This window comes from Dendropsophus ebraccatus, chromosome 4 (genome assembly GCF_027789765.1).
Source record: "Dendropsophus ebraccatus isolate aDenEbr1 chromosome 4, aDenEbr1.pat, whole genome shotgun sequence".
Lineage (NCBI taxonomy): Eukaryota > Metazoa > Chordata > Amphibia > Anura > Hylidae > Dendropsophus > Dendropsophus ebraccatus.
Genome location: NC_091457.1, coordinates 124,665,366 through 124,689,121, shown reverse-complemented (window position 1 = coordinate 124,689,121; position 23,756 = coordinate 124,665,366). Strand labels below are relative to the sequence as shown.

At 39.0% G+C, this 23,756-nt stretch overlaps 1 protein-coding gene across 13 annotated transcripts in view; it reads right to left on the bottom strand.

The window, feature by feature from the left end:
- The window catches only part of CADPS (calcium dependent secretion activator), a 372,569-nt gene that overhangs the window by 54,312 nt on the left and 294,501 nt on the right, over positions 1-23,756 (bottom strand). For 7 of the 13 annotated variants that reach the window (XM_069966947.1, XM_069966951.1, XM_069966949.1 and 4 more), the window contains 3 exons: positions 19,507-19,654; positions 1,155-1,169; positions 582-656 (listed from right to left, as the gene is read on the bottom strand). In XM_069966947.1, coding sequence (XP_069823048.1) covers positions 582-656; positions 1,155-1,169; positions 19,507-19,654 — 238 coding nt within the window. The remainder of the gene's footprint in view (positions 1-581; positions 657-1,154; positions 1,170-19,506; positions 19,655-23,756) is intronic. The other 6 variants (XM_069966958.1, XM_069966959.1, XM_069966948.1 and 3 more) reach the window with 1 other exon arrangement.

The window sequence follows — 23,756 nt, the reverse complement described above, 5'->3', positions numbered from 1 at the left end:
ACACATTGGCTGTCTATTTAAATTAAAATGGCGGACGATATTTTACAGCGTGTGCACAAAGCCGTAAAGTAGTTTATCACCAGATTTAAAGAACGTAGCTATGACGAAATAATCCATGTTGAGGCTATCTTCACACATTGTTGAAGGCCGTCTTTGTGAACGTCCGTCATTTTGAAGTTAAATGGCATCCATTATTTTGAAATGTATTCATAATATTTGACCTCAAAATGACGGGCGTCTATAAAGACAGCAAATAACAGCCTTTATTTTATGACAGCTGTGGTTATCATATAAATAATGAGCGTTGTAAAATAACGACCGTTAGTTGCTGTTAAATCACAATCGTCATTTTGACGGTGTGTGAACGCAGCCTGAAAATGTAAGAATACAGTACAATTTAAATGACAATATAAATTATACATAAATAAAATTTTTTATAATATAATAAAACAATTACTATAAAGTTATTAAAAAGGCTTATATTTATAAAAAAAATATATAAATATAAGGACAAAATAACAGAATTACAATTGGCCAAGAACATATGTGTTACAGGTCATGACACCTGAGACAGGAGTTACCTTTGCCACTAAAAGTGTAATCATTTCTTTAACTGTTTCTTCAATTAGCTCATCAATTTTTGAATGGTACTGGTGCTAAAAAAAACGAAGACAGGAAAAGGCAAAATATTAGAACACTGAATACACAATGACACAGGAATCATCAGGCTTTTTTTGGGACTCAAAATTCCTACGTTACTTTTTAATTTTAAAAGTATCAGCTGTGAAAATAAGCTGTTAATGAACCTGACTATCCTTTTTGTAGACACCATACACAGTAACACAGAATAAATAAATAATAAGAAAAACATGGCACGCAATGCGTTTTCTTTGGAAGTCAATTTTTCTTTCTTTCGAATATAATTTGTCCAAAGTACCACTTCCAAAATGATACAATTTTTAAAGGATGGAGTAATTAAAATATATCTCTGAACATTCATTTTCACTTGTTTGCATTAATGTCTGTTTAAGATGCTAATGAAGTCAAAACAATCAGGATGTTGACAGAAGGGAGGAAAAAAACTGGAATAAATGCTAATTATACATTGGGGAGTGAGGGGTGACATTACAGTTGAAAATGTTAGACACACTTACCCACTGTTTAGCAAACTTTCAGACGGATGGGAACAGAAATAATGAGGAAGGTGTGGGAGACATAAAACAAAAATCAATGGAGGTAAAAACAAAATGTAGCATGAAAAAAAACGAACAGAATGAAAATAAAAAGAACAAGCAAATGAAATGTGATGTGAATAACAAAAGGAGCATATGATGGAAGTGGGATTTATTAAAATTCTTTGTAGAGGCCGTAACCTCTTTCTTGACGCAGAAAGTAGAACTTTCACATTTTAAAAAATGTAAAGCAAAGATAAGTTACGCTAATTCATATAATATATATCACAGGGAAAAATGGGTGTGTAAAAATATTGGGCGCTGGTAATGGAGCAAAGCCTGAAGCAGATGGATATTTGCTGTATGGATCTGTAATTTGACAGCCTTAGGCTATGTACAAACAGCGTTTTTCCATTTTAGTTTAAAATGACGTCCGTTATTTTGAGTCTAAAATAACGGAAGTCCATTAGCTGTCTAGCCTTCCCTTGCAATGATGACTGTTGGTACATTATTCTAGTTTGGGGTTACTAATTGGCCTTTGGCTGTGGCTTAATTTAATAGTCATTGTCATTGCAGTCAGTTAATTCGCTGCAAAAACTGACTTTTTTTCAATATCAAAATCGACCGCCTTTTCTTTATTTTTGATGTTGTGTGAACTTAGACTTACCTTGTACTACACCTAAGTATGCCATCAATTTCTTAAGCTGAGACACAGACAGATATTGTGTCTTTATCACATGACCCCTTAGAAAGTCCGTCTGGGCGGACGAAATGCGTGGGGCTCTCTCCCTTGACACCCCAACACCACCCTGTTACTTTTTGGTGACATTTGACTACTTGGTTTGATCTTTAACTGATTACCTTCAAATTTCTTGATTTATGACTGTTATTTATCACATGATTTTCTTTTTGGTTTTAGCATTTGTATATCTTATGTTATTATTGTTTATTTGTGTGATATAGTTCTCTTCTTTTTTGGTCATTTACACATTGCATTAGCATGTTATCTATACAGGGTGAGTGATATACCTGCATTGGGGTGTCATTTTGGGTGGCACCATACCGGGTTCCCCCATGTTTGTCATTTTTAATTGTTTTTAGTCTATGGGATCCAAAATTTTCTAACATTGTACCTGTTATAAAAGTACTTTTATCTTGACATTTTTGGTGTGCTTTGGTATATTGTTGGCATAGCTTTTTCTTGTTGGTTTGATTGTGTCTTTATCACATGGCTGCATCGTTATATCATCAAGCCCATGCCAATCACAGTGGCATTTAAGCTATAGTGATTTGAGTGATTGGACATGGGCTTGTGATGTTACATCACCATGGATTTAAAACTAGTCCTATTTCAGTAAAGAACAATGATTGCAATGGAATCAGCGTCCTTTCTTTACTGCAGGGGTGGCAGTGCATTGAAGTCACCATTTGCTGTGTTCAGACATCATTATTTTAACACCCGTTCTTTAGAAAAAAAGAAGTCCCAAAATATTAGCTGTTCACCCAATGTAAAGTGCAGCGGTGGCCGCACTTTGCATTGAAGTGAATGGTTAATTGATTAGCGGGGACAACCCATGGTGCTCGCAAGTCAATGTTAACAAAAGAACATTCCTGCAGCCGATACAGAGGTATCGGCTGCAGGAATGTCCTGAATGCAGCCCGGTGGCTGTAAGTTTAACAGTGTCCGTTGCTTTGCAACAGACGTTGTTAAACGATGTGTGAACATAGCCCTGCACTGAATCAGAAGGCACCAAAGATAAAGGAAAAGGGGTTAACGTGAGATTAAAGGTTATTCCGTAGCCATGGGATAGGGGATATCTAGCTTGTTGGTGGCACTGTGGTGACTGGGACCCGAAACAATTATGAGAACATAGGTCAATTGTGCTCGCACTGGTGCATTAAGTAATAGCCTCCTCTCTATTCATGGTCTATTGGGCATCTGAGCATAGCTGAGTTCAGCACTTATATATAATTTTTGGAGGTCCCATAGAGAATAAGTAGATTGGCAGCACAGCATTTTAATTGACTCAGAGGACAAACGACTTCTGTCCTCATGATCATTGGGGGGTGCCATTATAAACCACAAAGACTTCTCCAAGCCATTTTTATGCATTTAAAAACAAAAAATGAGAAAGAACAGATGAGTGTAAAAAAAATTTAAAATAGTCAATGGTTAGAAAGTAGAGGTCTGTGCTGGGCTTATTCCAAAATGATATTATTTTATTTTTTTTACAATCACTATAGAGATGGAGAATGAGTCAAAAGCAAGCAGCCAATATAAATTAAGGTTTTTAAAGGGTTACTGTTTGTATTAACTTCTTTACATTGTTATGTAATGCACTAGTCATAGAAAACCTGCTTATTTTTCTACCAGGACAATGAGGAGACCAGACAAGTGTTGGTAAAAAAACTGCTAGGGTCCTTCATATGGTGTAATTCTTATAGTGATTCTCTAGAAAATATTTTTAAAAATCTTTTCACTATTAGTGGTATGCTAATTTCTTTCACTACTTTATTAAAGTTCAGCTAAGTTTTTGGAAACCTGTCTGACAAAAAGCTTGTTTCCATCAGCAAAAAGCATAATACTAAAAGCAGCTCTGACCAATACAAGGTGACAAGAAAGCAGGTTAGGTAGCCATACCATTCAAGGACCACAAAATTGCTTTGGATATCATACAAATCGTAAAAGCTGAATGAGTTTTCACGCCTGACCCATATCACCACCAACATCATCTGTCGGTTGTCATTTGGGAAAGCCTTAAAGGGGTATTCCAGCAATCTCATGAAAAAATAAAATGCACAGAAAGCATAAAGTTACACTCACTGATCCCCCCCTGATCGTTTGACATCTTATCTGCTTTTCTATGCTGCTCTTAGCCCCGGATTCAAACTTTTACAAATACAGTGGTGCCTTGGATTACAAGCATAATTCGTCCCAGGACTTTGGTTATAATCCAATACCACTCTTAAACCAAAGCAAATTTTCCCGTAAGAAATCATTGAAATGCAGACAATTGGTTCCACCCCCCCAAAATAATGATTTTATATTCTAAATAACAGGTAAACCACATGAAACAAACATAAACAGCTGAATATGTAATATTATAAGTTACTGTACAGTATAATAAATCAGAATGTGGAGTATAACGTATAGTAAGTGTATAAACCTGAACAGCAGCAGTTTCTAGATACAGGATGGAACTGCAGATCCCCATAAAGTAGCGTAGTACAACAGGCTAGAATAGAGAAGCAGGGCTGCTGCCAGAGGTCTGTGTGGTCACATGACAACAATGGCGAAGGGGTGTGTGTTCAGCATGGACCAATCATCAGGACTCACAGAACTGAAGGGAGCATGATGGTATGAGCAGGACATATGTGGGCACATAGATGCAGCACTCTCTGTCCAGGGAGAGAGGGGTTACAGCTATGAAGAGATTACCTCCACAGTCCTGTCCCCTGATGCAAGCCCCAGCCTGAAGTGAATCTGTACCCTACACAGACCAATGCGCCTCCCTCCCCACCACTCCCGCTCCCACCCAGTACAGGGAGCTCTTAAATCAAAGCAATGCTCTTAAGTCACAATTTTGAAAAACTGTGAGCTCTTAAACCAAAACGCTCTTAAACCAAGTTACTCTTAAACCAATGTACCACTGTAATCACAGTTTTACATGAAGGCACCTGGCTAGGAAACAACATCTTCCAACATGCATTGCACCTCAGAGCCAACTGCCTGGTACTGTACCAACACAGCACTTGCTTGTTCTGCTTATGTTTGTCCAGGTGATCATTGATAGGCGTCAGTCTGTTACAAAAGTTGTGTTATACATTGCCCGGTCCACAGAAGAGATGAAGACCATGTTACCTCTGTCTCAGAAGGGAGGGGGAGGACAGACGAGTGGAGACAGAGTGGACCAGGAAGTGAGGATTTTCAGAAGCTTCAGGGGATAGAAATGTGATACATGTGACTCAATTCATGAAATAGAAGCCTATTACAAACAAGCTTAGATTATGGGTATGGATTAAACAGGGTTGACTCTATCCTTATCGGAGTACTCCTTAAAGTCTTGCTTAAATAGGGTCTTATAGTCTTCAGAACACAGAAGATTCAAGGGCCATTATGAGGTCCTTGGTGAACAAACCAAACAAATTTGTAAACCATATATGCTATGTTCACACAATGTCAAAAATTGAGAAAAGGCGGACGATTTTGATATTTTAAAAAATGTCCGTTATTGCCGCAATTTAACTGACTGCAATGGCAATGCATTTAAGTTAATAGAAAGATGGACGTTCAATGCACACAATGTATAGCATAACTGATGTTCTTACCACGGACGTCAAAATAATAAACATGATCATTATTTTCGGATGTCTTTTGCAAACAGAGGACGTTGTTTATTATTTGTTCACACACAATTTTTCTTTTGTCACCGTTCTTTCACCGTTTTTACTATTAAATTTAATGAACTTTTCGAGTAAGCCGCACCCAAGGGGCAATTAGTAACCCCAAACTAAAATAATGTGCAAACACCAGTCATTACACTAAGAGGAGGCCAGGCTGCTAAATGACATCTGTTATTTTAAAATCACAATAGTGGACGTCATTTTAAACGGAGCTGAAAAAACGTTGTGTAAAAATAGCCATTTGCTACTTTCAGCATTGACTGGGTCAGGTGTGGGTTTAAATAGCCAAGGTGGTAGTTAAAGCATATCTATCACCAGCCTATGCGGCCTTATGTAAGCAAAAAATATTAGTCAATGTGGCACAAAAATATTGTACCTTTTGGCTAATAATGGTGATTAGACAAATGGTTATGAGTCTCATGTGTTCATGAGGGGAATAAAGAGCCATAGTACTCAATGACTGATTGTGTCCTCTTTGTGTCTGCGGAAGGGTGTGGGTCAAGGCATTGGACCCCCCCTCCCCCCACTTTAAAATGTGGGAAATCCCCTATGTACAGAACTAATAGATATCAATTAATTCAATCTCAAAATCTTTGCTGACATATATAAGTTTTCAAGAAATTCTTTAACAAAGGGAAACATATTTCCTAGAGGGCAGATACTTGTACTGGAAAAAAAAAGAAAGAAAAAAAAGAAAAAAAAAATATGGGATCTAAACAGGTGACCGACACAATCCATTAATTAAGTAGTACTGCATAATTCTCACTTCCTGTGATATGTACATATGAAAAGTTTATTTTTATTTTCGCTTTTACAAACAACCTGTCATGGCTAACTGTAGTGTAAAAAATGTCAATAATATATTCAAGAAAAACACAATAATTAGGAATTTCAGATCTGAAATAATTATAATGATATAAACAACAGGTGGTATTGCAGTGTGTTTGTCACTGGCTGTTTGGAAGCCATATGAACTAAGGAGACGAGATATTTCCCGAGAGTGGAGACGTGTAAATCGGCAATGATGAGACCCGCAAAACACCATATAGTAAATTCTGAAGCTCCAGGCAGCTTCCTTTCTACCGAGCCACATCTCGCTACCATGTCAAGTGCAGCAGGGTTAGCAGAGCGCTCGCTTGTTAACTTAGTTGATAAATTATGGGTTTTAGCAAAATGATAATGACTAGACTTGTGCAAAATAATACAGTGTGAAATGTATTGACAGGCATATCATGCAGATGATTTTCAATTAAATCCTTTCTCTGGGAATTTATGTGAAAAAAAAAAATAACGCAACAGACATCCATTATCTGTGGGTTCGAAGGCAGAACAACTTGGCTATCACCATAAAACAAGAGATTTCTTGATCCTTGCTTATATATGTAATTACGTACTTCCTGATTATGGAAAAAGAATATATATATATATATATATATATATATATATAATATTAATGTCATATACAACACTGTACACATAAATTTAAAGTACAGCAGTGTGTACAGGCCTGTAGCCTATACAATAGCTCCACAATAATATGTGTATAATATATACTCATTATTTATAATTTATCTAAAAATTAAACTAATAAAATACTTAGTAATGTTTAAATAAACAATGTAATTTTGCCTACTTAATTTAAAACAATCAAGATATTAAAACAATCTGTGTGTCTAGAAAGAGTAGTGGGTAAAAATTATAATATGATAAAGAAACTAGTCAAATAAGGTAGAAGGAAAATTGAGGACGGACATCTATTAATGAAGAGGTCTTCAAAGGTTTTAGGTAAAAAGGAAAATACTTAAAAGTGAAATAAAATGTAATAAAATACAAAGGGGAAAAAACCTTAGTTGAAATGGCATTTTACATTTATTTAATAGATAAAAAGATGATGGATACATGATAGATAGATAGATAGATAGATAGATAGATAGGAGATAGATAGATAAATAAATAGATAGATAGATGATAAACAGATGATAGATAGATAGATAGATAGATAGATAGATAGATAGATAGATAGATAGGAGATAGATGATAGATAGATAGATAGATAGATAGATAGATAGATAGATAGGAGATAGATGATAGATAGATAGATAGATAGATAGATAGATAGATAGATAGATAGGAGATAGATGATAGATAGATAGATAGATAGATAGATAGATAGATAGATAGGAGATAGATGATAGATAGATAGATAGATAGATGATAAATGATTGATAGATAGATAGATAGATAGATAGATAGATAGATAGATAATAGATAGATAGATAGATAGATAGATAATAGATAGATAGATAGAAAGTAGATAGATAGATAGATAGATAGATAGATAGATAGATAGATAGATAATAGATAGATATCAAACAGAGGAAAATCAGAACTAGTAGTAGAGATGAGCGAACCTCCAGCATGCTCGAGTCCATCCGAACCTAAACGATCGGCATTTGATTAGCGGGGGCTGCTGAAGTTGGATAAAGATCTAAGGTTGTCTGGAAAACATGGATACAGCCAATGACTATATCCATGTTTTCCACATAGCCTTAGGGCTTTATCCAACTTCATCAGCCCCCGCTAATCAAATGCCGAAAGTTCGGGTTTGGATGGACTCGAGCATGCTCCAGGTTCACTCATCTCTAACTAGTAGTAATCCACTGCAAACATTGTGCGACTGTGGGAATTTCAAACTCCATCTACACCTATTTGGCTATTGAAGTCAGTGTAATATTGTCTCTTATAATGATTTTATTCTATATTGAAACATGTTGATCACAATGGAAAGTATCAATACTGTTGTATGTAATTTTGTAATTGATGCACCTGTTATGCCAATGATGATTGATGTCACATGCAATATAAAACATGTGATTGCTCACACTTGTATATGCTTGAGAAAGGCACAAACAAGGCTTGCAGTGAATTACTACATTGGAGTGCTGCAGTTCCTCTGTTTGATATCGAAGTAAGGATTTTGATCAGATATTTTTATTGCTGGCACTTGCTTCAGAGCTGTGCCCTGCACTTGCGGTTTTGTTAGATATATATAGATAGATATAAGATAGATATAAGATAGATAGATAGATAGAAGAGAAATGGATAGATAGATAGATAGATAGATAGATAGAATGAACATAGTGAAAATCCAAAGTGTTTTATTCCATCAAAAAAGCCAGTTCATATGCAATAGATAGAGATTCATGTTCAGCTGATGTTAGTGCCAAGTGTCTAGTTGTCTACATATAATACTGATCCAGAAGTAAAGAGACAGTGATACAGTTCCGGCCCTGGTACCAGGATATTGCAAAGGTATAACACCGATGATGGTTTTAGTATAGATGATTTCTGTAGCATATAATTTCTAGGGAGCGACAAGCTGTGTAGGTTTCTTAGCCACTGGTTGAGGATTTTGAGGATCACAGAGTTAAGGACTGTTTACATGCTTTTTTACATGTTTTTATGAGACAACTCATCCAGCTCTTGGGGGAAGGCAGGGGTGGTGGTGTGTGTGTGTGTGGGTGGTTGTTTGTTGTAAACAGGGAAGGGGATGCTGCGCTAAGTTAGTGCTGCATACTCTTCATACTCAAGATTGATGGAAGTTCTAGAGGTTGCAACATTCCATCACTTCATTAGATGGAAATACTTCTAATGACTTCTAATGACAAAGGTGACAAAACTGCAAAAAAAACTTTGGGGGAGATTTATCACACATGGTGTGAAGTGAAACTGCCTCAGTTGCCCCTAGCAACCAATCAGATTCCATGTTTCATTCCTCACAAACTCTTTGGAAAATGAAAGGTGGAATCTGATTGGTTTCCGGGGGCAACTCAGCCAGTTTCAATTTACACCATGTTTGATAAATCTCGCCCCTTTGAGTCTATTTGTCAATAGCGCAACTTTTAGCTTCATTGTGGCAAATGCTGGTAAAGATGTCTTCATCTGTTTTCATTGTACTGATCTCTAGTTTGATGTGCCTGTGGAATGGCATTTGGTTACACATTTGCACAATGACTTACTTTCAAATGTTTCTTGCTTTCAGAGTGATGACAATGTGAGTATTGGGCTCTCATTGATGTTATTGACTCCCTCCATGGTGCATAGTTATTTCCATTTATTCCATTTCAGGAGGTAGGATCAGACCTGAGCTGTTTGCCAGTAGCAGAAACATAGCTACTTTTCCCTTACTTCTCTGGCCAATCCCAGCATTGCACTTACTGTAATCTTTACTGCCTTGTCACAACATAGTCTTAGTGAACTGGACGGAACAGACTGCATTATGCTAAATGATGATTTATACAATACACTACCATAGATGGCATGTAAATAGAGAAAAGGTTACTGATGCTCTGACTTTGCAAGGTGCTATGCGAGCAGAAAAGAAAGAAACAGCAGCACAGCAATAGAGGTTGATGAAAAGGAAGCCTTCATCTATCTTTCATGGGCCATACACATCCTTTAAATGATAGAGAAATCCTCAGCTTGCATGGGTACACCCAGGGTCACTCTCTTCCTATCACAGTCTAAGACCTGTCCCTACTTCTTGTATTCCACCTTGAAGTCTCTGTAACTAGAGACAGATTTCTCCTAACAACAGGCAGTAAACAGCAAATTGCATAGTAGGGAGACACCTGGTGGACAAAAGCTGTTTTTTTCTGGCATAATCGTCATTTTTGGTAAATGAAGTAATTTACAAATATGTTACAGATCACAAAGATATGAAATAGAGGGAAATTGTTTGAAACATCAATGACCATTTAAGGAAGAAAGTATAATAGAACATTGCCAGCATCAATGTATTATACTGTAATATTATATTCTCAGGCTCTTGATCACAGCATCCCTGTTTTTATACTGTATGTTGGACAGCTCTTGCCATCAAACTCACCGTTGCTTGCAAATTAAGTAATTCCCATAGGAATATTATATCGTTATACTGATGGTAATTCAATCATCTGACATAATGTATAACAATGGCTTATAAAGGAAACTGCTTTTGCACTCTCTCCCATATGGGATCATCCTTCCCAACAGTGCTACATAAGAGTTTTTCTTTACTTGAGCACAAAACTTTCCAGTGCTCACATGTAATGAGATGCAAATGATATTCCAAATAATGCAAAACAAATTTTCAGTCTTGTGGGTGATATTAAACAATCTGTTTTCATCAGTTCAATTACATTGATAAAAGTTATTTCGTCAGTATGTTTTCTCAGGGTTTGTAGTAGGTACAAATATAACAAATGTTGAAGAATTTCATTACTGGGAGATTCTTAAAATATGGGTTCAATTATACATTTGGATCTCATTACAATTCGTCCCCAGAGATCTAGCAGAAGTAACTTATGATCATTGTGCATGCAGCAAAAGAATGGGGCTATTATTGATGTTATTCAGGATATAAATATGTGGATATATGCCATGTGCTGCATATAACTATTATATGAGCAGCTGCTGCATGGTTTACAATACCTAGGATGTCCAGATTTGTGAATTCACTGAACCCTAAAGCTACTCTGAACCCACAAAGACTTTGAACCCACCCACAAATTTTGTTAAGATAAAAATTCCCAAAGCATGTTAACCTTATAGTGGCCATTAAGAGCCACTCGCTATTGGTGATGCGTGAACATGTTCGTAAATGTTTGTGTACTCATATGAACATGCCCCTAATTGTTCATGTTCAACGATCAGGAACATTTCGTTCGATGATCGTAATGGTTATAACAATTTTTTTAGAACACTTTCAAACAAGCGAACATTTATCTAGTGATGTAAGCAACTGCATACGTTTCCTCACGCCAATTTAAAAGTGCCAATGAATATGTGGGGAAAGAAGGGCACATCAGGTAATGTAGTAGACATGTTCACTACTGGCATTACTGTGATTGGCTGTACGATTAGCATTACGTATGGTACATAATGCTATAAAAACGCGACGATGAGGCAAATTTTCTCACAGTATTTCCCGATTCTTGTGCCGTTCAGTAGGGAGAGTGAAATGTGCAGGGACAGCAACTGAATTTAGTTTAGCAGCAATATTCACAGTGGTAGTCAGTGTAGGAAGAGCTGACGGAGTAGGGCTTAGAATGTTGTGAAATTGTCAGGGTAGGGAGGCCGACAGAATCCAGCATTTAAGCAGTATAAGGATTCATTTCTTAACCCTGTAGTGGCCAGGCCTCCTCTGTGAAAAAAATAAATAAGAACCCAACAGTCCTTTTTAGGGATAATCCAAATAAATATATATACAGTGGTACCTTGGTTTAAGAGCAACTCGGATTGAGAGCGTTTTTGAAGAAGAGCTCATGGTTTTTCAAAATTGTAACTTGGTTTAAGAGCATTGCTTTGGTTTAAGAGCTCCCTGTACTGGGCGGGAGTGGGAGAGGGGCATGGTCTGCAGCACTGTGCTCTGACCTAGAAGGTCTCCCTCACCTTCCAAATCATAGCAGATCCATTTCAGGCTGGCGCCTGCATCATTGAGCCAGACTGTGGAGGTAATCTCTTCATAGCTGTAACCTCCCTCTCCCCGGACAGAAAGTGCTGCTACACTGTGCCCACATCTGTCCTGCTCATTCCTTCATGCTCCCTGCAGTCTCTGTCAACCCTTGTGTTTTCCATCCTTTCCATTCCTGCTATAATGTGCCTGCATTTACATTCAGCTATACACACTGCTGCTATAATGTGCTTGCACTTACACTGAGCTATACACACTTCTGTATAGAAAAGTTTCTGTCTCTGTCATCCTGCACAGCTTTGTGATTCTCACTTCCTGATTAGTACAAGCTGAACACACCTCCCGTTCCCCATTGTGATCATGTGACCACACAGACCTCTGACAGCAGCCCTGCTTCTCTATTCTAGCCTGTTGCACTACGCTCTTGTGTTATGAGGATCTGCAGCCCCATTCTATATCTACAAACTGCTGATGTTTTTTTTATTTTTGTATACACTTACTATACCTTATACTCCACATGCTGCTTGGCTATACCCTACAGTAACCTATAATATGACATATCCAGCTTTCTAAATGTTTGTTTTACCTGTTATTCAGAATAAAAAAAATCATTATTTTTGGGGTGTGAAACCATTTTTCTAAATTTTAATGATTCCTTATAGGAAAATTTTCTTTAGTTTTAGAGTGATTTGGATTACACGCATGGTCCTGGAACAAATTATGCTTGTAATCCAAGGCACCACTGTATGTTTTTTTCCCCTGTCTGGCTCTGCTATGTGCCAGTGATTGCAGAGTGTAATCAGAGTGCATCCAGAAAATGTTGAAGCTTTAGAAGCAAATGTAAGCAAAAATAATAAAAAAAAAAGATTAAAAATATGTTTTTGTAGTACCACAAAACATACAGCTGCCCATGGTCTTTAATTCCATGGTGTAGAGCAGGGATGGGAAACCTTCTGCCCTCCAGCTGTTGCAAAACTACAATTTCCATCATGCCTGGACAGCCAAAGCAAAGCTTTGGCTGTCCAGGCATAATGGGAATTGTAGTTTTGCAACAGCTCGAGGACCGAAGGTTTGCCATCCCTGGTGTAGAGAGATAAATGGCACCATGTATGCTTATTTTTATAAACGTATGTGTGAATGTGTGGGAATAAAATCAAGACTGGTATATGTATACGCTGATCTCCACTAAAGTCCTGCCCCTCTCAGCTATGCTGAATTTATTGAAAGCCTTACTACTGTTCATAAATTTACTGTAATTTTACTAAACTAGATGCAGGGGGAAGCCACGGGCCCTTGGAGCCATGCTAGTTGACCAGAGCATTAGATGATCCACTGTATGACCCAGGTTCAGACATAATAATGGACCTGTAATATAACAAGGTTCCAAAACACACCCTCATCCATATTCATTAGCTTCCTAGGTTGTTTGCATGAACCGGCGTATGCGCACTGGCATCAGTGCCACCACGCAGGAGAAGTTAATGCAAAGGCATGAGATCTTGCAGCCCTAACATTGCTACTGTACTGTGACTGATCTGTGGATAGATAACCTTTATAAATGTCTGACATAGACATTTATTTATTCTAAGATAAAAATAAAGAAAATATTAGGACAGACTAGATGGATCAGATGGCCTTCTGCCAACAATTTTCTCTGCTACTATATGTCCTATAATTAAACTTCTTTTTAATGCGTTAATACAGTGGCAGGACCACTGTATCAGCTTCAGCTTTCCATAGGTATGTATGTGAGATGTTGTTCCTAACTTTCTGCGTGGCACAATTTTTGAGTATTTTGCTCCAAAGAATATATATGTAAATGAGCCAATGTGATGCACAGAGGGCATTCTCCAGCCCCTAAGTGCATTGTTATTTCAATCCCCCCACCCCCTATTGCCTCCTAAGTCCCCTCCTACTAATGCATTTTCAGGATGTACAGTATAAGTGACCCTGTCTCTCTGCTCATGCACATGTGCAGTGAGGCTATGTTCACACGTTGTGAGAGACTGGCCGTTCTGTGATCAGTCCGGGTCACGGAACGGCCGGTCTCTGCCCGGATCATCCCGGCTGGTACTTAAGTACCGTCCGGATGATCTTTCTGGCCGCAGGGTTCTGATGCAGGCGCATCAGCGCACACCCGCATCAGAACCTCTCACAGCACACAATGAAGCAAGCAGCCAGAGCCGCTCACTTTATTGTGTGAACTGACAGGGTTTCCTACCCCCGCAATTCATTGAATTACGGCCACAGAAAACGGACATGTCAGTTCTTTGCGGCGCCGCATGGGATCCTGGCCGGAGCGTATACGATGTGGATACGCTCCGGACGGGATCCCATATAAATGTAGGCAATGTTCCACACTGCATAAAGTACGGCTGTACGATGGCAACAACGGCCGTACTTTGACGCAGTGTGAACATAGCTTGACAGTGCGACGTCCTGCAATGTTTCTGTGCATGCACGAGATCTCGTCTGAGCCAGGAGACAGGATGAGTAGGAGAGGGCTTAGGAAGGAGGGGCTGGGCATAGGGAGGCACTGAGGGGCCGGGAAACACCCCCAGAGCACCAAACAGGATCCTGTACATATTTTCCTGTGATCAAAAACTGTGCCACGCAGGAAGATAAGAACAATGGCGCTGGAATCATAGGCTCTAATGTTACAAGTACATAACAGCAGGTATGTTTGGATAAACCTGCTGTTAGTTTCCCTTTAAAGTGATAGTAATAAAACACAATATTCTAAATAAACAATACTAGGCCTGACAACATGTTCTGGTTGGTCTCTATGGAATACATCTGGCCATAGGTACATGTTTTATATATTTTAGTTTTAATATAATCTGATTTATATGTTACTTTAACATTTTATGAATAGTGTGATTTTCATCAATGGCTTCAGTTCACATTGTCCCCTTAGGGCTTTATTTTCGACAAATAAAACTGGATCAGAACATGAGACTAATTTAAAAAACAGCAACTTTCAAAGTTGCTTCATAACATAGTTCGGTGTGAGACAGTAACTTATGCACTGATAATTTCCATGTGTTTCATGTGTCTATCAACTCAGCTTTTCTTTAAAAATACCATACCACAGCAACTGTCACTTTCCATAGCACTTATGCTACATTACCTCAGAACAGCTTCACACAACACATTCGTTAGCCTGATTCCCTGTTAATTTGAGTGACACATCTCTGCACTGTGTATATTCTATGTATCTTCTTGCCGAGACATCTTGAAAACACTGGCTACAATGTAATTTAGCAGGTGGACATTCTAGTTCACAGGACAAGGCAGAGCTGTGTCGGGTCTGTGAAGACCCTCAGGCAAAACATTTTCTCCTAAAGTCACCTTTCAGTTTCTTTGTTCTGAAAATAATAGGCAGAATGGTGCATAGGTGGTTTCCTTGCAGGACTGGGGTTCATGACTGAAATCCGATCTGGGGTTAAGATCATATTAGGTATACTTGTGAATTGCCATGTTACAATGTGACTACAAATGTGGAATAGTAAAATCATAGTGATGGTGGTGCACATGGAGTAATTTCCTTTGTTGTAACGTAGCCCGGAAAGTGACATATCATGTCAAGAAGGCAAAAATAGGTTGTCTGTCAATACAAATAAAACAAGGGTTGCTCCACTTCCTGATCTGCTGCTACCGCTATCCTACTGCTATGCTCATGGATAATCTGCACTTCCCATTCCAATCTTGTCACCCCATTACTGGCTCACCCCATTACCTAGATCACTGATCGTGATTGGCTGAGCTGACATTTCCGGTATGTGGAGATCTGCAAGGACCCAGTGAGTGGCAGTAGCAGGGGACGGGGAAGTGAGTAACCTTTTTTCAAGCCCGAGATCAGCTCTCAGTATGACAGCCAGGCTCTCGCTGAAACTACCCGGAGCAGAGAATCTGTTGTGGGCAGTTTAACCCATTACATGCTGCTGTCAATTCATGACAGCAGCATGTAACAGGATCCGATGGTCCCATGCTGTATTACTTACCTATGGAAGTCCATCGGCGAGGTCTTGCTTCTATTTGGTCTCCATGGCAGTCCTGGTGGCCTTCTGAAGCCCCCAGGCCTGCCGTGCATATGCCTTTACACAGCCAACATCTACAGGCTGATGGATTGAAATAAGAGTTATATTTCCTGATCCAGGGTTAGAAGTATTGAACACTGCCTTAACCCTTAATCATTATGTTCTTTTCCAACTTTATGGCAATGTCCCCACAATGGGAAAATGACTTGAAAATTATTTGTGGCCGCTATCAATAGACGCATGTCTTTTAGAACTAAAATTATGACCGTCCAAGAAGACAGCTATCATTTTCCCATTGTGGGAACATAACCTATAGGTTCTCATTTGAATTCCATTTTATAAAGTCACACGACAATTTCTCTAAAGCATCTTAGCTCTTATATTCTTAAAGAGGAACTCCCATGAAATAATAAAATAAAAAAAAATACAGGAAGACCGAGAGGTGCGTGAACATAAAAAAGTATGTTTACCCGTCCCTATGCCTTCATTGGGCCTCTCTCACCTCTCTTGTACAGTTGCCGGAAGTCATTTTCAACCAGCCTCTCCATACGTCATGGTCCCAGGTCCTGCTGCTGGAATGTCATGGCCTCGCTGATGGATTGCCTGTTTAGAAGTCAGTGACTGCAGCTGTGTCATGCCCCAGTCACTTATTGGGTTAGTGGGCAACTCATCAGCAGAGTATGTGATGTTCCAGCAGTAGGAGGTGCTGGAGATTGGCGGCAGTCAAAAATTGTTCAGGCAGCATTACGAGGGCACAAGGATAGGTAAGTATATTTTATTATGTTCTCACAACCCCCCCCCTTCTTATGTTTTTAAATTCATGGGACTTCTCCTTTCATACCAGAATTGCTGCACTGTCCTGCAGTCATTGCACGTGACATCTCTAGATCATTCTTTAAACAGTTATCATTTTTTTTAAGGTCTCTTGTCTGAACTTTAATGTGGTTGTATTTCAGATTTCTTGAAATAAAATTGATCAACTCTTATTCCTAACAAATAATAGACAAGATTCTATTGATCTCAAATGAGACAAGTGGAAATCTGTGGCAAATAAAGGACAACGGCTGACTGTTTGGTAAGAATACACGTCTTCTAATGATACCTTTAATTTTAACTCCTGTACCTCCAAAAAATCCCTGTGGCACCTGTTACAATACAACTTTTCCCCAGACTGGAGGAAGGAATTAGAAAGTTGAGAATGCCGTATTGTTTGTATTGTACATAATGACAGCCTTTCATAAAGTGTAGAGTTACTATACAAGTGGATCACACAACCGTAAACATTAACAATTTACTGTACGATAGCATCAGTGTATGGCGATAATTCTTTCTTTAAAAGTCATACGTAAGACATATGCAGGAGCCAACTAAACGGCAGACAGAAAAGACTCAGTAATCTAGAATACTATGGAGACTTGAGACGTAAAAGGCAGACGCTAGATGGGACTTATACATTAGAACAACAAATGACATGGAAAACAATGAGATGTATTGTCTGATAATTACATGTCAATGAAATAAGATATAAGATAGGGATCTACAGTTTTTAGATGCTGTAAGGCGACCAAAACTATATTGTCTTAGAAGGTGCCATATACTGACATTATACTTACTTGGCTCCAGTCACAAATACCTCAAGAACAGAGTTCTTATTCTCATCTTTACAAAGTCATTAACGGTCATAAAGTATAACTAGCACTACCTAAAAAAAACCAAATGGGGCCATTTATCAAGACTTGTGCGGTGGGCCAGTACAGCAAGTGTCCAAAGCAACCAATCAGATTCCAGCCTTTATTTTTAGAGACATTTTAAAATATTAAAGCTTAAAGCTATATTTATACACTATGACAAAATGACAGCCGTTTTTATTGGACAACCACTATTTAACTACAAAGACTGGCCGTTATTTTAAAACAATGGACGTTATTCGAACAATTGTGGCCGCTGTTTTAAAATAACAGCCGTTATTTGCCATTAAATGGTGGTAGTCCAATATAAACAGCTGTCATTTTGATGGTGTGAACGTTGCCTGAATATGATCGGTTGCTATGGGCAACTGCTTTACTTCTCCTCTGCAAATTTCTTTTTATATTTTTGTGCCAATATATTTTTCCATAACTATGAACCTTCTTGACATGAGAGGACTTTTGTTTTTTTAGGTTGCCAATAATTATTAGGAGCTATGATTTTATTTGTCTTGGTTGCTTATAGAAAACAAATACCTTTAAAGGGCTTATGGCCATTCCCCAAAAATGAGCTGTTACTATCATTAAATAGCTTAGGTACCCTAAATATATTTATTTTACAGTTTTTGCGACTCCCTCCTGTTCCAGAGATAATGGGTTTATAGTTTTTCTGACAGTTCAGTAAATAGTCAGATGGGTGTCAACTTCATTTTAAAAATGGGAGTAAATTTCAGAAAATGGCTATGTTCACACAACATCTTTTGAGCTCAGTTGAATTTAATAGTAAAAAATATAATCTGTGTGTGAACAACTAATAAAAAATTTCCTCTGTTTGCAAAAAACGTCTGCAAATAATGATCATGTTCATTATTTTGACGTCTGCTGCAAAAATGTCCGTTATCCAGTGCATTGTGTGCATTGGACGTCCGTCTTCCCATTGACTTCAATGCATTGCCATAGCAATCAGTTAAATCGTGGCAAAAACTGGCGTTTTTTTTCAAATATCAAAATCAGGTGCCTTTTCTCAATTTTTGATGTGTGAACATAGCCAATGGGAGTAATTATACAGTGTAGGGTATGTATTAGGCTGCTATCACACACGGCAGTTGTGTGCAACCAGCCTTAGTCATGCATGCCCCTCAATGTAAAACTTTTACCCCCCTGTCTATATAATGACAATCATCACCAGATTAATAAAATTAAGTTCACACACATCCTAACAACTTCTCAGTATATGTTTGCAGAGTGTAGCAGGAAACCAATGGAAACATGCAAAGAACATAAAGCGCCATACAGATGTTGTACTTGATTAAATTTAAACCCAGAACCTTATGGTCCTATGCACTGTTCACTAAAGAAGGCTAAACCAGCTGCAGGAGATGGGTTTGGCCATCAGTATATGGAATGTACGAAAGCTTCCCAAGTCTCCACTGACAGATGATGTTGATGGAGATAGCCGTCGGGTGTGATGGATTTTCACTGCCGATTACTTTGTTCTCTAAGAGAAGCAGGGACCAGAGATGTCTGACAGCAGCTTACCCCACCGCATACGAAACACATGAGCATTTATTAGTCAGTAAGTATTAAAAAGAATCTGCTGTATCTTGACAAGGATTGAATAAAATTGGTCCAAAGAGCCATGGCTACCGCTGGCACACACCAAACATCTACATTACCACTTAACGTAACTCTAATCAAATAAGAGTAATATAACTTTAATGTACACCAGCCTAGTAGGCATTGAATGTTACCTCTTGTCCCATTTCCATACTGCAGAGTTTTGTTGACTGTGCTTTTGCATCAACCATGACATTAAACATGGTACAGATTGACTGAGGCACCCGGAAATCTGTTGATCTGCTGGTTTTCTGCAATTTCACTTCAAATGCAATTCTAGTTCTGTTGGAAAAAAGGGAATTATATATAAGAACCGAGCAATGTAAAAAAAAAAAATCTTTTTCAGTATAACCCAACTGTACATCTGCTCCTCACACTAAAAGGTTATGCTCACACATAGTATTTCCATCAGTCTTTTGGTCAGTCTTTTTTCAACCATTTGCACAGTTTCTGTGTTTTTAACACACTTCTGGTTTTGGTTAAAAAAAAAAAAAAACTGACCAAAATACTGCTGAAAATACTACGTGTGAACATAGCCCTAAGGTTTAAAGGGGTTATCTGGGGCAGATTTTTTCCCCCTTACATTAAGCAGCTACTATTTCGACTATTCCTGCTCCTTGCTTCTTCCTGCTTCTGATGAGGGCCCCCTTAAGTAATAACTGTCTGGGACAGGTTAATGTTGTTACCAGTGATTGGCTGAGGGGGCAGTACCTGCATAAACGGGACTTAATCAGAAAAGGGAAGGAGTGGAGAGGACCTAAAGCCATTGGAATGGTGTTGGTATGGGTTTGGAGGCAGATGAGTATGGCTTATTTCTTCTTCTTCTTCTTCTTCTTCTTCTTCTTCTTATTATTATTATTATTATTATTATTATTATTATTATATATATTTTTTAAAGCACTCTGTCTTTTCTAAAAAAAAATATGTAAATAAAAAAGACTTTGGACAACCCCTTTAACTGTGAGTAATGATACATCCAGAACTTCCAGTACTTCCAGATCCAGTGTCTGAGGGAGAAAGATAGCCGATGACCTCAAACACTTGAGTCCAGATGTCTGATTAAGTTGACCTAGAACCTGTGAATATATATATATATATATATATATATATATATATATATATATATATATATAAATAACTAATACATAAGGATACATACATGGAATAAAAAAGCTAATATGAGCTGAATATAGCTATGTGTTCTTGGCAAACATCACTGCAAATAGCTTAATGTGTGCAATGCTTTTAATCTATTTATTACAATGTTTTTTTTCTATTGATTTTGACCTATTTTTAAAATACAAACATAAATGGAAATGTAATTTAAAACTCAAATATGTGGGATGCATTCAGTTTTAATTTCAATCAATAATCTAACACCAAACAGGGAAATAGTCAGGTAAGCAGCTTTCATAGACTGCAGACAGTGCCTGATCTCAGTATGTGCCTGCAGTCTGCTGACAGAGGTGCTACCTTAAAAAGTGCTTTGCTAATTCTGGGCACATACAGCCCTGTGAGCAGCTGGTGGTTTATGCTTCCTGCGGTGCTCTAATTGCCTCAATGAAGGCTCCATCTGCTCCCTATGACTTCAAAGAAAACTCAGGGTGCAAATGGAATCGATCAAGTGCAAACTGGGCTTTAAGCTTTGGCATGTGGAGAGGGTAGGTGTGCCTGACACTAATGCCACTGTGGGGATTCCCTCTGTGATTAGAAAGTGGCAAGAGCACAAGAGACCAAGATCTGGTTTCCAAGCCCGTGTGTTAAGTATTGTGCAGAAACAATATACTCACAGCACTGAAAACTGCAGAACACAACAGATCAGTGCAGGTTAATACCACTTGAATTATGATACGTGAAACTGTTTACTAAAAGCAATAGCCTCATCTCATACACTGTAGGCTACAGTCACACATTGCAGAAATGCTGCGGATCTGCGCAGGTAAAATCAGCAATGGAATATGGTATTGGGCAAGTGGATGGCATTTTACACTCACATGCTGCAGACATTATTTGCACAGATATTGATGGTGGTGTGAACTGCATCAGTGAAGGTCTGACAGCCAACACCTCTGCCTATCAGCTGTTTGGCAGATACATGCAGTTAATGGATACCAAAGCTTCAGCTCCATTCAGTGTGCAGTGGCTTTGATGGATTACTGCGGCTCAGTTGCCATGAAAGTGAATAGGAGTTTATCTGCGGTAACCTGACACGGCCACTAAATAGTGAATGGAGCTGAAGCTACTGGCTCTGTTCAAACTGTACATCCAGTGCACATTTTCATACATACAGATATTGGAGTGCATTTGCTGAAAAATTCATGGCAGATTTTGGCTGGTAAGGTCCTTTTTACATGGGCCGATGGGCTGCAGCAAGTGAGTGTTGGGCTCTGGGATCAGTACTTGTTTTTATGATAAAACATGGGGTCCAATCAATGCTGTTAAAAGGGACCGATTGTGGGCAATGAACGTTACTAGAAACGCTTATTTGCTTAATGATCGGCCCGTGTCAAAGAGCCCTTACCCTAAGTGTCCTTTTACAACTAACATTTCTCGAGATCTGCGCTCTTTTGAAGCCTCTACAAGCTTTTACAGGAAAGGTCAGTGCCCATAATCATCCCGTGTAAAAGGGCCTCAGGGCTGGGTCCAGATTTGTCAGATTTGCTGTAAGTCATGCCGATTTTGTATAACAAACCCACAGCAATTTACAGCACAATGCCGTTGTTTGGGGGTTCTAAAAACCCCTCCACATGTAACAGAAGTATATTACATGGAAAGCAGCAGTATGCTCCATCTGACTAAAAATGCCTGCTGAATGCTGACCTGGTCTTAGCTTACACTCTGATAAATTGCTACATCATATTTTGGGCAATGCACCATTTCCGAATGTGAACCTACTGTGTTTTTCCCAAAAATAAGACCTAACTTGATTTTGCAGTACTTTTGATGTAGACTTTAAAAATAAGCCCTACTCCAAAAATAAGCCCTAGGTAGTCAGCCGACAAGAACCCTGACACTGCGTGGCTGAACATCAGCCAATCAGCGGCAGACTTGTTATGCCCCCCCCCCCCCCACCTGCTCAACACAAGCTGCAGGGGAAGCAGGAGGGGTAAGAAGATGCACAGTAGGGACATTGTATATGATGTACAGTATGGAGACTAACTGAGGAGGGGGATGTATACAGTATGGAGACTACCTACAGTCGGGGAGATGTATACAGCATGGGGGAACAACTACAGAGAGGGGAGGAAGTATACAGTATGGAAGTATAACCATACCTCCCAACTTTTTGGACTGCCAAAGAGGGACACTTTCAGGGGCGTAGCTAGGATTCATGGGGCCCCATAGCAAAAAACTGAAAGGGCCCCCCTCCCCTACCCACAACACAAAGCACTGTATATATATATATATATATATATATATATATATATATATACTCTGTATACTCTGTAATGTGGCCAAGAGTGAGTGGCAGAGCAGAGGGCCAATGGCTGCTTGCTCTGTTAGTCCACTGTTTTAACTATAAGGGCCCATTAGGAGCCCTTAGGGTTAAATACATAGGTGCAGGAGCAGACAGCCTTTTGCTTAGTGACCCAATGTTCAGAAGACAAGGAGATACCTGCTTTAAGGCCCTAGTCCACGTCCTGAATCGTTTCGTAAATGAGTCCGGGGAGGGCCGGGGGAAGCTGCTGGGGCGGCTGCCTGGGTGAGGCCTGATCATCCGGGCAGCCCATAGGATATAGCGGCGCCAGATCACGGCTATATAAGTTGTTTGTCTTTCAACATGTTGAAAGACAAACGACTTCAACGATCAGCCGACATGAACGACATCGGCTGATCATTGCCTCCTATTCCACAGGGCAATTATCGGCCGTGACGGCCAATATCAGCCGCCTTTACTGCTGGTGCACTGATAACCTCTGACCTCTGCACATTTTCCTACTTGATTGTATCAAGCAGCAGAGAACAGAGGTTAGGGTTTTTCAGTGCAGTGAAGCAGAGACCTCTTTGTCTTCCACTTGTTAAACCTTTTTTTGTGTTCCAGCATGTAAGTAAACATTGGGTCACTTACACACTGCAGTACATATGAGGTAAAGCAGAAGGACACAGGACGGCTCTTACCTTCTCCCCTGGGCCCCCCTCCTGCACAGGCCCCATAGCAGCTGCCTACCCTTCCACTATGGTAGCTACGCCACTGACACTTGTGGTTCCATTTTAGGAAAATTTTACAGACATCCTCTTTCATTCAAGGATGCATCCACACATACAGGATCTGCTGCAGATTGATGCATTTAGTCACATTGATATCTGTAAATTTTCAGCAGATCCGGTGTGTGTGATTGCACCCTAATGTGCCACTCACACATCAGTAACTCTGTCTGTAAAT